The sequence below is a fragment of the Syngnathus typhle genome, linkage group LG4 (assembly GCF_033458585.1).
Source record: "Syngnathus typhle isolate RoL2023-S1 ecotype Sweden linkage group LG4, RoL_Styp_1.0, whole genome shotgun sequence".
In the NCBI taxonomy this organism is placed as follows: domain Eukaryota; kingdom Metazoa; phylum Chordata; class Actinopteri; order Syngnathiformes; family Syngnathidae; genus Syngnathus; species Syngnathus typhle.
The window spans coordinates 8845867-8864142 of record NC_083741.1 but is presented as its reverse complement, the minus strand read 5'-3'; the positions used below and the strand labels follow the sequence as shown (position 1 = coordinate 8864142).

Sequence of the window (18276 nt, the reverse complement as noted above, 5' to 3'; positions counted from 1 at the left end):
TTTGCATCTGTGTTTGTGCTAGTTAATGTAATTATTTTTTTAAATGGTGTAAATTTAGAGATTTTTAAAACCTATATTTTAGTACTGTATAGTTGCGACAGGTTTGCGGGGTGCTACAAGAATGAGGAGATAATTTACCACCAATCAACTCGAGCAAATTTATTATTACACAACCTCACCTGTAGGGTTCAGTGTCTGGTAAGGAAACCGCAAATGGCAATAGTGTCATGATACCAAAATTTTGACTTCAATACCATGCCTCCAAAAAATTACCTCAATGCAAGTACTGAAAAGCTTAGAAAAGCATTAAAAAGCAAGGGAATATTAGCTCACAGCCTAACAACTTTAAATTTACTTTATTTGCATCAATTCAAACAAATACAATAATGACATTAATTAAAATACTTTAAAGTACAGTATATTTTAAGTTTTTAAAAATCAATTAAGTTGAGAAACAACAATACTAATTTTATGCATAGCCAGTCATAAAAACTATTGAAGCCTTTGGCCAGTATACGATTACATTGTGGCAGCAGTAAGAAGCACGAGGGAACAAAGGCAATATTACGCTATGAAGCACATGCGTATGGATAAGCATGCCCCCCAGCTTAGTGACCTAGTGGTAGAGTGTCAGCCCTGAGACTGGAAGGTTGTGGGTTCAAACCCCGGCCGGGTCATACCAAAGACTATAAAAACGGGACTCATTGCCTCCCTGCTTGGCACTCAGCATTAAGGGTTGGAATAGGGGGGTTAGATCACCAACTGATTTCCGAGCGCGGCACTGCTGCTGCTCACTGCTCCCCTCTCCAACAGGGGATGGATTAAAATCACATGGAGATGGGTTAAATGCAGAGGACAAATTTCACCACACCCACATGTGTGTGTGACGATTATCGGGACTTTGACTTTTAACTTTTTAACTACAAGCCTGCTGAATGAGAGGCCTAATATCCGCCATCCCACCCACTAATACCGAAAATTGGCAGGATGAAAGCCAGCCAAGTGATTTCATTATAGACTTAACTTAAGGGACCAAATGAACCATTTATTATAATTGCATAAAATATCAAAGCGAATTCACCCCTAAGTTGGCCAGCTAGTCCACAATGCTTAGACATTTGTGATTTTTAATGTTTAATACATTGCTGACTTTTTCTTTGTTAATTGGATAAGACCTATGCAGTCTTTGAATGCAAAGCATGTCTCGTCCAGAACACAAATGATGTCAGTTGTTATGCTTCCTTTATGATTGTCTCCCTTTTATAGATGGACTACAAAGTTGAGTGTACTAAAACAAGACCAACCATTTGCGTGTTACATTTTGGAGTCATTGATAAGGGTTGGAGACCCAACTGGCTACATACATATTACGTTTTACAACAGTAGTTAACAGTATTTAATTTCACATTTGGATGTTGATGAAATGGGTAGTCGCAAAGATGCATCAAGCAGGTACGTCAAAGCGTGTGCCAGTGATTGGAAGCGATTGAGAAAGCCCGTTCAAAATGCCGACACACCTTTCTATGTAATAAGTGGAATCAAATTTGAAATCGAGTTGCAGTCAAATTGGCAGACGTGATTTATTATGAATTCCAACATCACATCTGAATAAATGTATTTGTATTGGAGTCTGTGGTGGCTCAAGTGTCCCGTAGAACTGGACTGGTCCTGGAATTACTAAAGGTGAAAGGCCAGCCTTAAAATAAAAGTGGCCCTGACATTTTTGCCTTCTATCTTTATATTTGTCCAACTTGAATGGCTGGCATGCGGTGTGCCCGCCGTTTGACAAAAGTTCTTTTTTTAAAATAATTCTTCCCCTTAAAGAGCAGTTTTTAAAAAATATGGTAGTTATTTTTGCCTCCTGAAATTCACAGTACTGTTTACTGGTATTTAGTGCAACGGGATTTGGTAAACTACTTGGAATGCTGGTAGCTTTTTGTTGTTTCCATGTTTTATAAACCTGCCTTCTTGAGATGAAAGTAGAAATTAAGTAATAAGATGTGGCAAAAGTAGTCATAGTGTGGACATAAATGGGAAGTACAGATTATGCACGCCACCAGGATTTCATTGTTGATAAAAGGGGGTTGAATTTTTTGGGAGAAAATATATTTTTTGTGGCGGACCTCAGGACCAGGCCTCTCACCCAGTAGGCCTGCAATCAGGGGTGGGGTTATACGTATGTGTGTCCTTTCTTCATTTTGTTGTCTTTTTAGCTTTGATGACTTGTGTCTAGTCTGACAGTCAGTCATGGAATAAGGACATGTTCCTCACTCCTGCCATATTGGGTTATATGTGTTTATAGCATTGAACTGTAGGCCCAAAGTGATCATTTTTTCATGGGGCCTGTGGCAGAAGTTAGGAACACATCTTTATTCCATGACTGACTGCCAGCAAGTCAGATGAGACGCAAGTCATCAAAGCAATAAAGTCAACATGATGTAACAACTGACACTAACTGCCAGCCTTCCGGATAAGAGGCCTGGTCCTCAGGTCCACCGATTTTAATATACAATAAAATTCTAGCGGGAAAGTTCTGCTAATTGAATCTCTACTCATTTCTGATAGGGCTATAGCAACCGCTTGCCCCAGTGGGGCACCATGACTGTGTTGAAAAAAAAAGATAAAATTAGAGGTGCTGATTTAGCGCTTGCAAGTAAAGTAAAAATACACAAGGATCATTTTTTTATTAAGTACCTACATTATCGTTCAAAAATTTGGGGTCACTTAGAAATGTCTTTATAATCAAAATAAAATGGCTATTTTTTTCAATGAGGATAACATTAAACTAATCAAGAATAAACTCTTTGCAGTGTGATGTGGTAAATGACTATCTTGCTGCAAACGTTTTTTTTTTTTTTAATGCAATATCTATATAGGTGTATAAAGGCCATTTCCAGCAACCATCCCTCCAGTGTTCTAATGGTACATTGTGTTTGCTAATTGTGTTAGAAGGCTAATGGGTGATTTGAAAACCCTTCTGCGACGATGTTAGTTTCCATGGAAAACACAAAATTGTCTGAGTGAGCCCAAACCTTTGTCTGGCACTTTAAGTGACTGTTTATCGCAATAATAGTTACATTTCATGAAGTTGATTGATCTGAAGTTTTTGTAGTAAAGATTTTATTAAAATTTTCACAAATGTTCAATATGCATGCCCCAACAACATGACCTTTGACACTGTCAAAACATGTTCCCAAAAGTGGTGCTATCATTTTAACCTGAGTCAAAGACAAATGCTAAATAGAATAAGAAAACAAGTGAAAAAACATAATTTTGACTGTATGGTAAATAATAATAATAATATTAATAATAATAACGATAATAATAATAATAATAATAATAATAATAATAATAATAATAATAATAATAATAATAATAATAATAATAATAATAATAATTTGAAACAAGAGACGTCAAGCAAGGACGTCTTTCCGTGAGCCGACATCAAATAATACTCTTAAATAAGCTCTGGTGGGGGAATATCTTGCTTTTCCAGCTCTCCTGCGTCATCGTTAACATCCATGAGTCATTTACATATTTCCGTGAGTCCGTCGTCAGCTGCACCTGAGCTTGCGTTCCATCTTGTCCGCCCCAAATAGAAACCCCCATGACGTCACACCAGATAATCACGGAAGTAAACTAGGCGACGAAGCACAGACACAAACAGAGTCTAGTTCCGTATTCGAGTGCTACAAAAAGGTATGTTATCGACACCGAATTATCTGCGGCTATCCAAACCCTTAAGAACTTTCGGACTTATTCGTGTCGTTTAAACCCGTACAACAAGTCTCAGCGTGTTTGTTGCGTCTTCTTTAGCATGTAGCTTGGCTAGCTAGCTTGGCTAGCCAGATGCCAGGCAGGAAGATTGCTAACAGTAACAATCCAATATTTGCTCAAAGCCAATTTAGTAAGTAAGCGAATAGTTCATGATGTGGGCAATGTCGGCATCGCTTTATAAGAGCACGGTGCTGTTACAGGCTAAATGCTGAGTAGTTTTGCGCAACTTGCTTTTTTCCTTTCAGTGAGAGTATTTTCCAATTTGGGGTTGTATTTGGAGATCCGTTGTTGTTCCATGGGTTGGTCATGCTCACATGATTGGGTGAGGCCGACGGTAAATTTTAAAAACTTCTCGAGGAGGTCACTTATGTAATTTGATGCCTGTGTACATTTAGTAACCTTTGATTGAGTTACACTGGTATCATTGGAAAGCTTGCTAAAATACACAACCAGAAAACACAAGATTTTGTTGATGATTGTTAATGTCCTAAATTAACTAAATGTGAACCCATTGGTAAATTTCAGGATACCAAAATTCATAATTAGAAAGCCACAATAAATAACTAAATGTTTAGCGAAATAATATGAAGTCTTACCTTTAGTAAAATCATGTGTGTGTGTGTAACGTAAAGCACGGCATATATAATGGCTTATTGCTGTACGTAATTTCTATAATAGTTGCCAACTTTACATGAATAGAAAAAAAACATGAGTGACTACGCTTAACAGCCATTCAACGACAGATACACACACATAGTCTTATGACCTTTTATCCACAGGGAAGATAACTCAGACATGATGCCGGGAGGCTTCAAATCTGAGAGGTTAAGAGTCAACCTGCGGCTCGTCATCAATCGACTAAAGCTCCTCGAGAAAAAGAAAAGTGAGTCCTGAACTCAAAAAAACACACCAATGCTTGGTTTTGGTCTTTAATCTCATGTCGTTGTAATGCTTTCCTTTCCCTTGAACACTTTAAAATGAAGCCGAGCTCGCTCAAAAGGCTCGGAAGGAGATATCGGAATACCTGTCAGCAGGAAAAGATGAGCGGGCCCGCATCCGTGTGGAGCACATCATCAGAGAGGACTATATGGTTGAAGGCATGGAGATCCTGGAGCTTTACTGTGACTTGCTCCTCACACGTTTTGGCCTCATTCAGTCGATGAAGTAAGGAGCGGACTTTGCCTCGTGCATTAAAATCGCTTCTTTGGAGGGGTGTGTCTGTGTGTGTGTGTGTGGGGGGGGGGGGGGGTGATGGGGGGTGACCTTCTCCAATGAAAGTGTATGTATGTATGTATTGATGGGTTAATTATTTCAGGGAGTTGGATCCAGGTTTACAAGAAGCAGTGTCCACTCTTATCTGGGCTGCTCCTCGACTTCAGTCAGAGGTGAATGAATTAAAATTGGTAAGTACACATTCAAAGAAAAGCATTGGCACCAATATTATCTGGTCTTCTCAGATCTTGACACATTAAATTCTCAATTCTTATAGGTGTCAGAACAGCTCTGTGTGAAATACAGCAAGGAGTATGGCAAGCTGTGCAGGACAAATCAGATTGGAACGGTCAATGAAAGGGTTGGCATATAATTTTTGTCTTTATTATTCTTTTTTTTTTTTTTTAAACCCAGGACTCCCTTGACTCTTTTAAGCCAAGAAATATGCCAGCACTCCAAGTCTGATAAAATGTCTGATATGCTTGCAGCTGATTCACAAACTGAGCGTGGAGTCTCCCCCTAAAATCTTGGTGGAGCGCTACTTGATTGAGATAGCCAAAAATTACAATGTGCCGTATGAACCTGATGCCATGGTCCGGGTAAGAATAGATTGAGGTCCCAATCAGGATGTTGTCTTTTAGTTAGCGTCATAACATTTTCTCCCTGACAGCCTGAGGTGAGTTGTGATGAAGCAGACCTGATCGACATGAACAATGACAAGAAGTCCGGAGGGGGAGGCAGAGGCGGAGGCGGTGGTGGTGGTGGTGGTGGTGGTTTCATGGCTCCTGTCATGCCCATGCCAATGCCCATGCCGATGCCCATGCCCATGCCTACGCCTTTCAACTATCCAACTCCCAAAGGAGTAAGATCAATATTTTCAAACCCTTGTTTAGATTCTAACCATGTGCATTATTAGACACTTTCAGTCATGTTGTATATAGCATTTTTAATTCTATTGAAAGGAATTCATTCAATTGAATACGTCACACTGACATGAAAAAACTAGACGGTGAAATATTTTGTTTTGCTTTTTTTTTTTTTTTTAAACTAGTGTATTTAAACAACTAATGAGACCAATTTTTGCAAAGTCACACATGTGCTTGCTCTGTTTCTCACTGCTCCTTTGTTTTCCCCCAGAGCGTCCAGACAAGTTCACAAATGTAGCTGAATGACATTATTTTAAAGAACCAAGTGTTGACAACCTTGGATAATGTACAAAGTACAGAAAATAGATGTTCACTTAGAAGATGATTAACTTTGCAAAAATATAGTTTGAAACGATGCTAAATTGTCAGTTATCGTTGTCTTTTGAAAAATCTGATCACACGTGTTTGCAGGTCACGTCGTGATTCCTAACCCTATTTGTTTGATGAGTGAAATTCGTGGTCATGTTTTCCTCCAGGAACCGTTCGCTCCAGCCATTGGATCGTACAACAGCTTCCCGCCCTCTGTGGGAGGAGGGCAGCCCCCTCAGCTGCCCACTTCTCCCCCCACATACGAGTCTGTAAGTCACCCAACTCATCCCATCCATGATCCCTCCCTGTTCCCAAAGACGGACAGGATGGACAGGGCAGGCAGGGCATCACTCAGGGAAGAGTTGTTCACTTAGCTTCAGCTTTTACCTCTGCACTTCTGCCACTTTCCCTGAATAGGCTGACATTTTTGCTTTGTGTGCACATAAGTAGGCAGCATGAATGGCTTGTACATATTCTAAGCACTAACAACTCAGTGATCCCACTAACTGACCTGGGATTAGATAGGACTGAGAAGAGTGCTGCAGCGGAGACTCAAGCTAGCCCGAAGGCTGATGCACACTAAAGGTGTTGGTTTCTCGTTGAGCGCCACAAGCATGTTACCTTTGTTTCTTTTCCTACACTAAGCACTAACACATTATAACCGACATTCTTATAAGGCGATGTTGTCACAGGCACCCTTCTTCTGTTTCAGATTGATGACATAAAAAACTCTGTTCCATCCCAGACCATAGGTAAGTCTTACTAATTACTGTATTCAGTATGGCCCTTGAAACCCAGAGGTTCATCTCATGAAATATGTCATGGAAAATGCTATTCACTGTCATAGCAATGGCTCAATGGCATGGCTCCCCAACACCATTTGTTATATTAACTGGACCAGGATTATCTTGACGAGAGCAGACCATCGCTGATACCTTGACAATTTGAAGTCGAGCAATTCTGCAAGGAAGAATGGGCAAATAATTATCTAAGCGGGCAAAGCTAATTGAGACTTATCCATAAAGATCAATGTCTCTAATTTAAGCAAAAGGAAGCTCTACCAAATGTTATTCAGAGGACAATGTTGCTACATTTGACTTGTCATGTACCTGTGTTATGCTTTGTCATGTCACTGTCCAAAATAAAATAGCAAAACATTGTTTCCAGCTCATTTGACAGCCCCCACATGTTCCACTGCAGGTCAGCCGTCACAAATATATGGCAACAACGCTCTCCCAGAACTTCCTTCGGTCCCAGACACACTCCCAGCAGGCTCCTTCGGCGGGAAGACCACCACAAGCACTTCGGATGACATCGACTTTGATGACCTAACGCGACGCTTTGAGGAGCTGAAGAAGAAGACTTAAGTATCTTAACAATCACAGGCTGACATTACACATGAGAACAGAAAGTAAAACATGTTCAAGGCTCTGACTTTATAGAAACAGCTGAAACAAAACATTTACTCTTACCTTGTATCAATTTAATTTGGACATGTTCTGAAGCTAACAACATAGAGTCATTCTCCTTTCTTGCTTGGCTGACCTGAACTGTAATATTAATCTTTTATTGGTGTGATATACTTTATAATTTAATAATGTTTTTCTGGAGCTCACTGCCTGTCTAATGTGATGCTGTCGCCTTTCCCACCGACTCGTTCCAGTCTCATCTTACACCAGTTAAACAAGTCTAGCTGGCCTGTTTACATGTTGGCTGGATGACTGGGTTTCAGTTCCTGAGGACACGCATAATCTTTGTTCTGTCAGCCACTTTGAGAGCATTGTCCATATCGTATATATATATATATATATATATACACACACACACACACACACACACACACCGGTTGAGGGCATGTTTTATATATAGTAACTGGGTGAGGTAGTTGGGAGTGCTCTGATTATTGACAAGGTTGTTTCCAAATGAAGTACCTTTCAGATTAACCAAATATATCTAGTGTATAAAAGATGAGCCCACACAACTTGATTTTACATATCCATTTTAACCCCCACAGAGGTGTCAATTTAGATTATTCATTTATGTGACATGTGTCCTCCACTGTTTTCTGCTGCATTTGCCTTATTGTCAATTGCTCACCAGAGGCCTTGGCCAATCTGTACAAAGATTGCTCATCCTGCACTTGCTATCGAGACTGGAATCATTTCCCTGCGTTTTGTTTTGTTGAAGTGTCACATTACCCACAAACTATTTGGTTAAAGGTGATGTTCTGATAGCATTGGAACCACACCTGTTACGGCCAAAGAACGGCTGCTTTTAATGAATGATTTAGCAGCTTCTGGAAAGTTGAGCATCATGGTGTTGTTGATGACACTGCAGAACTCCACTCTTGTGTTTTCCATTTTGAACAATTGGGTGTTTTCCCATCAATTTAATAAAACAAGTAAAAATCATTAAACTAGTTGAATTGTTTTTTTATATGTATACTGTAGTCCTTTTTACTTAATAATTTTTTTTCATTTTAATGGATTAAGTGTGTAACAAAAACAAAATTTAAACACATTGTTAAAACACATTGTTTGAAACGAGAGGCGTCTATTCAATTCCAAACTTAGGCAGGTCCATGAAGCTTGTCACGCAAGGGAATTTTTTTGTGCATCTTACATACACCTCATAAAAATAGTACATACTGTACAAACAATACATATCATTCACAAGTCATCTCCACACTCCACAAATGGTCTAAATAAAACAACTTAATTGTTGTCTAGTTTCAAAGATAAGATGAAAAATTAACAACTATGCTAAATCCAATGATCAGGTACTTTTAAAAAGTGTTGTAAAATCTATTGATAAGGTAATTTTAAAAAGTGTTGCCAACTTGCCACACTTATGTCAAGGATAATTTGAAGGAACAGGATTGTTTTTGTTCAGTTGTCTTTTGTCTTGCAAAAGACCATATATGGTCAGTTTACTCAGAACAGCATTGAGTATTTCCAGAATTCTGACTCACAGCAAACAATCGAGCATGCTGTTTTTGTGACAATTTTTCAATAAACAAAAAGGCATTATGCTTGCTCCATTTATGACAAATTTTTGCTCTTGACCTTTTTGTAGGAGCCATCCTGCTCCAAAAACAACACACACACTAGCATTAAAGGTAAGGCCCTACCATAAATCAACATTGTCAAATCGATCCAGTCTATTGAAGCATATACAAAAGAGAACGTAAATTTATCGTCCAATGCGTTCAAGGGACGAAAAGAGGATGTGAGGGATTGCTACACGCTCAGAGTTCGCCCCTGGAGTAACGCCTGCATTTGTCGTCTTGTTCTCTTAAATTAAACAGATGTACCCGTGAGTCTCATGGTATCGTTATGTTACTTAATTTGACACGAACCCACAAACCGACGTGTTCAGAAGGGCAAATATCACAAGCGCCACATTGTCAAGACAAATATTGTGTCAGGATTCTAATAGTTTTCATTATTATTGGGCTGTGTATTATTTCTATTTCAGCTTGACTTTTAGTTTTCAAGTTTAGTAAGTCGTTTTTTAGAGCAGGTTGATTTTTAATTTTTCTTAAAATAATTTTAGGTTTTGGTAGTTTTAGTAATAGTTTCAGTTTTTTTAAAATATATGGAGTATTTATGGAGTACAGTTTTACAAAAAAAATGATCACTGAGTGGTGTGTAATAAAATTAACTACTAATTCTCAAACGACTGTTGGACCTTGCTTATGTACGAACATAGAGCAATTCCAAAATAAATACATTTAAACTGAACTCTTAAAGCTATGACAAAGAACAAAAAAGGTGAAGATTATTGCTATAATTAATTGTAATTACCAGTTAGTTTGTTAACTTTTATTATTTTTTAAAGAAATGTTTTTATTGTATTACATTAACAAACATGTTTTCTTGATTTTAATTTGTGCCAAATGGAATACATACCTCTAGTTTTATAAATTATCAATGAGAAGTCTGTTCAGTTTATGTGACTAGTGAAATATAATCCATCCCATAGTTTATCTTCTTACTAAGACTAGATTCAATTGTGATGAAAAGTAATTAATTTGCCTTTAAAAACAAAGTATTCAAATAAAAACATTGTTTTTGAAGTTCAGTCATTATCATTGTATTATATTTAAGGGATGAAATAGAGTTTATTAGTTTCCGGGTTTAAAGGGAGTGGATGAAATGGTTGAAACAGAGTTGAAATTTCCACACAGTAGGCCCGAGCATATTTGGAATTCCCTATTAGATATTTTGGACAATCACTGAATGTGCCTAATTTAGAACCTGTAGCCTGCTGAAAACTCTTCAAACAAATATCAATCCTATTGTCATCACTGCAACAAATGGTAAATGGCTACGACTAAAAGAGCATTACAAAGTATTACAGCAGTTTGACCACTCACCTGAAAGCACTTGTTCAATTTCTTCAGTTTCGTCAACAGCTACTGGTTTAAGCAACAGGGCGAAAAAGACAGCAACTCCAATCACCTTTAGAATAAAATAAAATGTTATTACTTTTAAAGAACTTACAGCATGAGACAGCAATAGCATAGGTAAATGAATGGACAGTAAGAACAGCAATAAAGATTTTAGAGGAGATGTAGTACCGTAATTTTCGGACTATAAGTCGCACCGGAGTATAAGTCGCACCAGCCATAAAATGCCCAAAAAAGAGAAAAAAAACATATATATGTATATAAGTCGGTCCTGAGTATAAGTCGCCCCCCCACCCAAACTATGAAAAAAACCGCGACTTATAGTCCGAAAATTACGGTATTTGTTTTCTCATTTGTCTGCGTGTAAAGTCTGTATCTTACTTTTAAAAGGCCCCAAAAATCGAGACTTACAGCTTATTTATTTTACACTGAACTTTTTTTCAGCCTTGAGAAACAGCCTATTTTGAGGATTTGTAGATGCACCTCAGAAAAGATTTGTTGTACTAAACGCAAGTAAAAAAAGTCAAATTACCTTTTTTTTAAAAATACCTTTTAGTAGTAATAATACTAATCCTAATAATATAATAATAATAACAATAACTGTCACTTAACAACGGAAATAATTCCCCTCAAAATTGTACCCCCTATATATATATATTTTTTTTTTTCTGTGTACAAACGTATTAAAAATAAAAAACTGAATTAACGATTTTCTACTTTGAATCTTTGAAAACTATTTTTGGTGTTCTATTTTGGAATGCAGATTTGACATGAAAAAAGTAATGTTACCAACTACGTACTTGATACACATCCTCTGTAATTCCCAACTTAGTTAGGCCGAGCCAGTGCTACAGTATTGTGCGCTTCAATGTAATAAATAGCATAGAGTAAGCATAAGCTGGTATTAGCTACAAGCAAAATAGCAGAGAAGAGGAGAATTTGGAAAAAGTACCCATTGCAAGGATGAATGTGTCTTATTAAGAGGACAAATTTTACCCGAACCCACCTTGAGAGGCTGCAATATAAAAATACTCTGGAATAGAGAGAGGCCTAGAGACATGATCCACTTGATGGACGTTGCTTTGCCATAGTAAAAGCCATAGAGTAAAGTGAAAAATGTGGACACGCCACTCAGGGAAATCAGCAGGAACCAGCCGAGAAACGCACACCACCAGGGCAACCGGCACTCAGATGACATCCTCTTCTTTTTCGTTGGAGGTGGGCTTGGCCACAGACAAGGAAACAAGAGCACATGTTCTCATCAAATGAAGTAAGTCATCAAACATGCATTTTGTTTGTGTAAGTGTGACAGACAAAGAGCTGACCAGTATACTAAATGACTGCTGAAGACCATGTCGGACTTGCGAACCAGCAGGTTGCTGATGTCTAGTGCTCGTGTGTAATCCTGCGGAGTCGGGAAGTTCTTTCCATCTACCTTTCCAGACACATGAGCAGGCGACGAAGCGCAGCTAGGAGGAATTTGCTGCAATAAACCCAATGCAGGTCGCTTTCAGTTTCCCCTTGACAGACACAAACCCCAAGAAGATTTTTTTTAGCATCCCTGATATATATATATTTTTTTGCATGATAATTGAGGTACCTTGCATAAGATGGATGAATTCATGCACTCTGTTAAAGGCTGAAAAGAGATCAGTAATGGACTCCAGTTTGGACAGTTGTGCCATTTTTGTTCCGCAGACTTCCGCTCAGCAGCGAAAGGACCTTCTCGGTTTCCTGGCAAGGAACAGCCGACCCAAACAATGACTACACTTGACCCGGTTGAAAGTAACAGACTGGCAGTGTGATCTTACAAGGTCAGCAATGAAGCCATGCCTATTATTAAACATACCTTTAGAATGGTTGGGACGGTAACCTCCCGCTTGTGTCCTCCGAGCTGCTTTTTTGAGACTTTGAAACGATGCGAGGTTTGTTGCTTCGGAATATGGTGATGATGAGGATGTTTATTGGAAACATGAGAAGACCGCTCTCAACGCCTACCATGATGTCCTGCCATGTAACGTGCAGTGAACCTGAATGAGCAAGTAAGTGAGGGGTGCTATCAAACGTACAATTTTCCTTGGTAATCAGCAATCACACCCCATTTTTATAAAAGTCATCCACCTGATTTGAGCTGAGCTAGCCATTTTCTTATTGACCTGTCCACAGAAACCAGCTGGGATATTAAAGGCGCACCCGCAAGCATCATGAAAATAAGTGCTACTAAAGATTTCTATGTCGGCATTGAGCACAGATTAAGATGCATATATCAAAGTTTATAAAAATATGACTTTTAAAAAAGCCCACGCTTCACTACCCACAATATGCTGGAGTTTAGGAAAAGCACAAACGTGTAGTAATGTCATTAAAATATTTATGGTGCTTATCTTTTGAATAATGATTGTAAAATAATTGGATGCACATTTAATAAAATTTTACATTGACTTGGCCAGTTCAAAATCAGTGCAATAAGTAATCTCTTGCGCTCTCTGCTGGTGTGATGGGTCAATATATTAAATGCATGTAATCAAGCCGCACTTCTGTTTCTCTTGCTACCGTGATAGAGTGGATGTTAAAAGTCTACACACCCCTGCTCAAGTGCCAGATTTTTGCGGTATAAAGAATGAGACATTGTTAAATGGTTTTGGAACATTTTTCCATCATAATGTAACTTGTTCAACTAGATTGGAAAAAAAGAATCAATGGGAAAAGTTCAAACAAGCAACTGAGATAATGTGGTTGCCCATGTGTGCACACCTTCTTAATATAATTGAGGGTATGGCTGTGTTCATTTTTAACCATTAACCAATCACATTCAAACTTATATGGGAACCAGTCAAACCACTATGTTTTAGTATACTTTTTCAAATATTCTTTTGTTTCCTATCTGAGGTCTGTAGAACCTTTGCTTAAATTGTTATAAATATCACCCTCCACCTTGACAAAGCTCCCATTTGCAGCTAAAGGTCTTCATTTTTTTGTATCACAAAACCCATTTGAACAGGGGTGTGTAGACTTTTTATATCCTCTGTAGCTCATCCTAGGATCAACAGTACTCTAAAGTTGATATGAGGAAAAACTTGAAATTAAAGTTGCTGAGTTTATCATAAATTAGTTCGGGTGAAGGACAATCACAATCATAGGACAGAGATGGGGGTTTCCCCCCCAGAGTTCCAGAAAAACATGAATTTGTCATTTGCAATTAACCCATCAAGAATTTTCACACATTCAGATCTTTCTGATGGGTCAAAACGCAGAGGTCAAATTTTCTGTTTGTGTGCATAAGTTAAGTTAAAAGTTAAAGTTAAAGTCCCAATGATCGTCACACACACATCTGGATGTGGTGACCTTTGTCCTCTGCATTTGACCCATCCCCGTGTGATTTTGATCCATCCCCTGGGGGAGAGGGGAGCAGTGAGCAGCAGCGGTGCCGCGCTCAGGAATCATTTGGTGATCTAACCCCCCAATTGCAACCCTTAATGCTGAGTGCCAAGCAGTGAGGCAATGGGTCCCATTTTTATAGTCCTTGGTATGACCCGGCCGGGGTTTGAACCCACAACCTTCCAGTCTCAAGGCGGACACTCTACCACTAGCCCACTGAGCTGGCCGATAAATGAGAAATAAAGATGGTTTTATTTTTTTGTAATGCATTGTCTATCATGCTGACAAAATCGACATAATCAAGTCCTACTCATGATTCAAAAGCAGGTTTACCAATAGAAAGGACCACTGGAGAATCCTCATCCTCTGGAATGTTCCAAAAGGCAATATTGATGGCCATGGTGCAGAGGAGCAGGCTCATACAACAAGAAACCCTCTGAACTCGAGTGAAAGGGCTTCGAGATGGGGGATCCACAATGGACACCCAAATATGTCCATCCGTAAAACCCGTCGACGTTCGGCTCTGGAAAATATTCCTGATAATAAAGAAACAAAGTATGTCAGATTTTCCCCATGCCTTCAAGACATCTGACATTACCTGAAGCAGGAAACCTCGTTGTTCTTTGCAGCATTGAATATCTTCTCCGTCAAACCATCTCTGTTGTCCCCGCTTATCCAACAGTCACAAAAGAAGTGCCAAACATGTTGAGTTTGGAGATCGCATATGGTCATCTTGTTTATATACCTTGACAGAGGAGGAATTCACTAGATCAGTGTGTAGATGTAGTAGTCAGGCGCCAGCCAGGGCCAGCAAGGCCTTCTCTGCCGCTAACACAACCACTGAAAAACATTTACATCCTTAAGTCTAAATTTTAGGGATGCACCGAAAATTCGGCCACCGAAAATTTTCGGCCGAAAACGACCCAAAAGTGCATTTTCGGTTTTTGGCCGAAAGACCTAAATCACGGTCAACACGCCCGAAACTTGTGATGACGTGAGCAAACAGCGCAGCCAGCACGCGGGAAAACGGGATAATAGCCAGCATGTCTGCGGTGTGGACTGATTTCACTATCTCAGAGAAAGACCCAGGGATAGCGATTTGCAAAACATGCAATGCTGAAAATAAATGCTATATAAATAAAATATAAATATATAAATAAATATAAATAATATGATATAATATAAGATAATAATATTAATATTATAAAGATAATAATAATATAATATAATATATAATATAAATAAATCCATAAATGCTGTGGTTCTAATAACTGACAATCATTTCTTTCGGTGTTTCGGTTTTCGGCCTTGGTTTCCTCATTTTTGGTTTTCGGTTTCGGCCAAGAATTTTTATTTTGGTGCATCCCTACTAAATTTGGATTATTAAATTGTATGCACATGATAATGCATTTATTAATCTCAAGTATCCCTGGTGAGAGTGATTGATTTTCCATAAATGTATCGTTTTTGTCATGAAGAGTAGTTTCATTGCCATTGTTGTGTTTTCATTACATCTTGCCTGGATTACTCTCATGCACTTTTTATTTTGGAATCCCCCAGTCCTCCCACAAGCGTCTCTAGTCGCCCTACAAGTCTCACATACCATGATGGATGACCTCCTGAGTTGTCGTGACGCAGCCTTATGTTTCGCACTTCACCCAGTGGGAAGGGTGAGGCCAACAGGAACACGTCGACAGCTCCCCTTTCAAAGACAGGCTTGTCAGGATCCGTGAGATGATGTGCATCACTTTGTCCCTCTGAGCCAATCAGCGTCACAGTGACCTTCTGAGAGAAACAATGAATGTTCTACTCACCCATCAGCAAACCTAAATTTAGCATGCTTGACATAAAAATGTAGACAGTTTCACAAACATAAATTTTTTTTTTTTTAATGTTACAATAAGTCATATAATAGTATTTTGTTGTTGCAGTCAAAGTTTTGAATTTGAAACTCCTGCTGGAAAATTACATTGTCAAAGAAACTACTGACAGGACCATTTTCCTTTAGCATCATTTTGTTTGCTACATATTGACCTCTAAACATTTTTGTGAACTTAAAACAATTAAATCTGATTCAAACACCCATGAATAATGATAAGGTTTTAACAATTTTTAAAGCTATAAGATGCCATCGTATTGTAATGACGATTCAGCCAAATGCAAAAAGTAACACATGACTTGGAATCAAATCGAAGCAAAGTGGAATTTTCTTCAAAAGCCAATTTGCTCACCGGAGCTCAACCCAATGAGGGATCCGTTTTCTTGATTGTTTAATTTCCTATCCAAAAAGAGTGAGGTGATTGCAGAGACAATGAGTTTGTCCAGGAGTGCTTTGCTTCCCAACCTGCGTGTAAAAAGAACATGATGTGAAATTTAAGCTGCCGTGTGAAATTCTGACTCGTGACCCTTCTCCAACCTAAATTGCAATTATATGTGGTCTAATACTGAAGTAAAACAAACTTGTTGATCAAGGAAGCTTGAAGAACAAGCAAAACAACAGCAAACTGAGCTCAACTGCCTCCAGGAATAGAATTGAAAATAAAGTGTAATTTGAATGTTTCTCTTTTTCAAATCTGTGTACACAGAGTGCAGGGAATGTTGTTTTGGAAGGATTTGCCTGGTAGAAACTCACCTGACAGCCATCTGTGCTCCATATCTGCCGGTCTATGCTCCAGTACATGAACTTGGTCATAAAAGTGGTGATGCTCAGAGTAATGCCTTGCTTCCATGTGGAGTTGAAGAGTTCACTGCTAATGTACCATACCCCAGGAGTCTGCTGTAACATCTCTGGTGTTATTTATGATCCATTGATAGCCTCCTTTGGTTGAATAAATAGATAGATAGATAGATAGATAGATAGATAGATAGATAGATAGATAGATAGATAGATAGATAGATAGATAGATAGATAGATAGATAGATAGATAAATAAAACAATGCATGATGGAATTCATTTGTTTTGTTTAAATATCAGAGCACAAAAAGGACAATCTTTACTGCATAATATTCAATTTGTGCAAAATTACAAGGAATTAGTGACTCGAAGGGAAAGTAAACCCACAAATTTAGTTCACAATATGTGCTATTATCACCTGCTTTAATATTCAATTTGTGCAAAATTACAAGGAATTAGTGACTCGAAGGGAAAGTAAACCCACAAATTTAGTTCACAATATGTGCTATTATCATCTGCTTTTTCCATTTTGTGACTGTCAACTGAAAATGACATTATAGTTGCCAGGTGTCATGTGACAACCAATCGCGGCTAAGAAAACTGATGACCATCACTATCCCTATACTATTACAGTTTATGATTACAAAAAGACAAAAAAATCATCATAAAATTATAATGAAAGTTCCATTTAGTTTCTTGCTCAAGGACAGTCCCCACCCCAAATTTTACACTCAATCAAAACATGTTACCATGAAAAGCAAGAACAAGAAGCTCGACGTAATGGTTACCTATTTGGTTTACGATGGTCAGGTTAGCAAAGTAGCTGGAATTAGGAGGTGACCCTTGAGAAAGTGTAAGAATCAAGGACATGTTCCCACTTGGTTCCACTCTGACACAGATGGACATGGAAGAGTCTGAGACATTGACTCTCGTCAGCACTTTTGTATTTTCTTCAAGTGCAACTGTATGGTTAATTATACGAGTGAATGGGCGAGGCATAAATATCTGTGAAGAAATAATAAAGACAATAAATGTTCGGATCTGGATGTTCACACAATTAGGTGATGTACTATGTGTGTAGAATCAAAAGGAGAGCTGCTTAATGATGTGACACCTACTACGGGTGCAGAAGAAACTTTGTTTGTGGTTGCAGTCGGATGATACAACAAGCTGGAAAGGATTCAGCTTCACATACGTGCAGCTGGTAGTGTCTTCAGAGGTTTTTTTTTAAACATGGTTTTTAGATGGTAATCATGACACAAACATTCTTATGCTGTAAAAATATATGTAGTCAAAAAAGTGCTCTTCACTACTAGTAGTGTGTATGATAATTGACTAAGGACATTAGCCATCATAACATTTCTAAAACAATGCATCGAGTGATTGCCTTTGCACATTTACGGAGGTAATGAAAGGAGAAACGGAGTGAAAATTTTTGTTGAAATATTGTCAAAACGTCAATGACCTACAAAAGAACAACAATTTAATAATCTCACCCAACAAGGCTTCCAGGTTGTCCTCGCAAACTTGCTTCCCCAGCCACCAGCTGAGGTTACTGGTGCTTCTCTGTTGGGTGATGTTGCTCAGAA

The 18276-nt window shown here is 38.4% G+C and overlaps 1 protein-coding gene and 1 long non-coding RNA gene across 2 annotated transcripts; one reads left to right on the top strand and one right to left on the bottom strand.

Annotated features, from left to right (window-relative positions):
- The first annotated feature begins 3539 nt into the window (after window positions 1–3539).
- Window positions 3540–8640, top strand: ist1 (IST1 factor associated with ESCRT-III). Its single transcript, XM_061276415.1, has 10 exons — window positions 3540–3699; window positions 4557–4660; window positions 4761–4941; window positions 5093–5180; window positions 5267–5350; window positions 5478–5588; window positions 5660–5851; window positions 6392–6493; window positions 6937–6976; window positions 7425–8640. Exons 2-10 carry the CDS (start codon window positions 4573–4575, stop codon window positions 7589–7591), a joined length of 1053 nt encoding a protein of 350 aa, XP_061132399.1. The 5' UTR covers window positions 3540–3699; window positions 4557–4572; the 3' UTR covers window positions 7592–8640.
- On the bottom strand, window positions 5404–12150 carry LOC133152642 (uncharacterized). Its single transcript, XR_009714168.1, has 2 exons — window positions 12005–12150; window positions 5404–9484 (listed from the first exon to the last, which is right to left on the bottom strand). It is a non-coding gene; the product is annotated as an uncharacterized LOC133152642 (long non-coding RNA).
- Window positions 12151–18276: the final 6126 nt, after the last annotated feature.

What these genes read in the sequence shown, in the direction of transcription:
- ist1 (XM_061276415.1), top strand. Translation starts at nt 4,573, where the DNA reads ATGATGCCGGGAGGCTTCAAATCTGAGAGGTTAAGAGTCAACCTGCGG. An exon ending in CTCCCCCCACATACGAGTCT is followed by an intron (nt 6,494 to 6,936) that starts GTAAGTCACCCA and finishes CTTCTGTTTCAG; the next exon opens with ATTGATGACATAAAAAACTC. An exon ending in TGTTCCATCCCAGACCATAG is followed by an intron (nt 6,977 to 7,424) that starts GTAAGTCTTACT and finishes GTTCCACTGCAG; the next exon opens with GTCAGCCGTCACAAATATAT.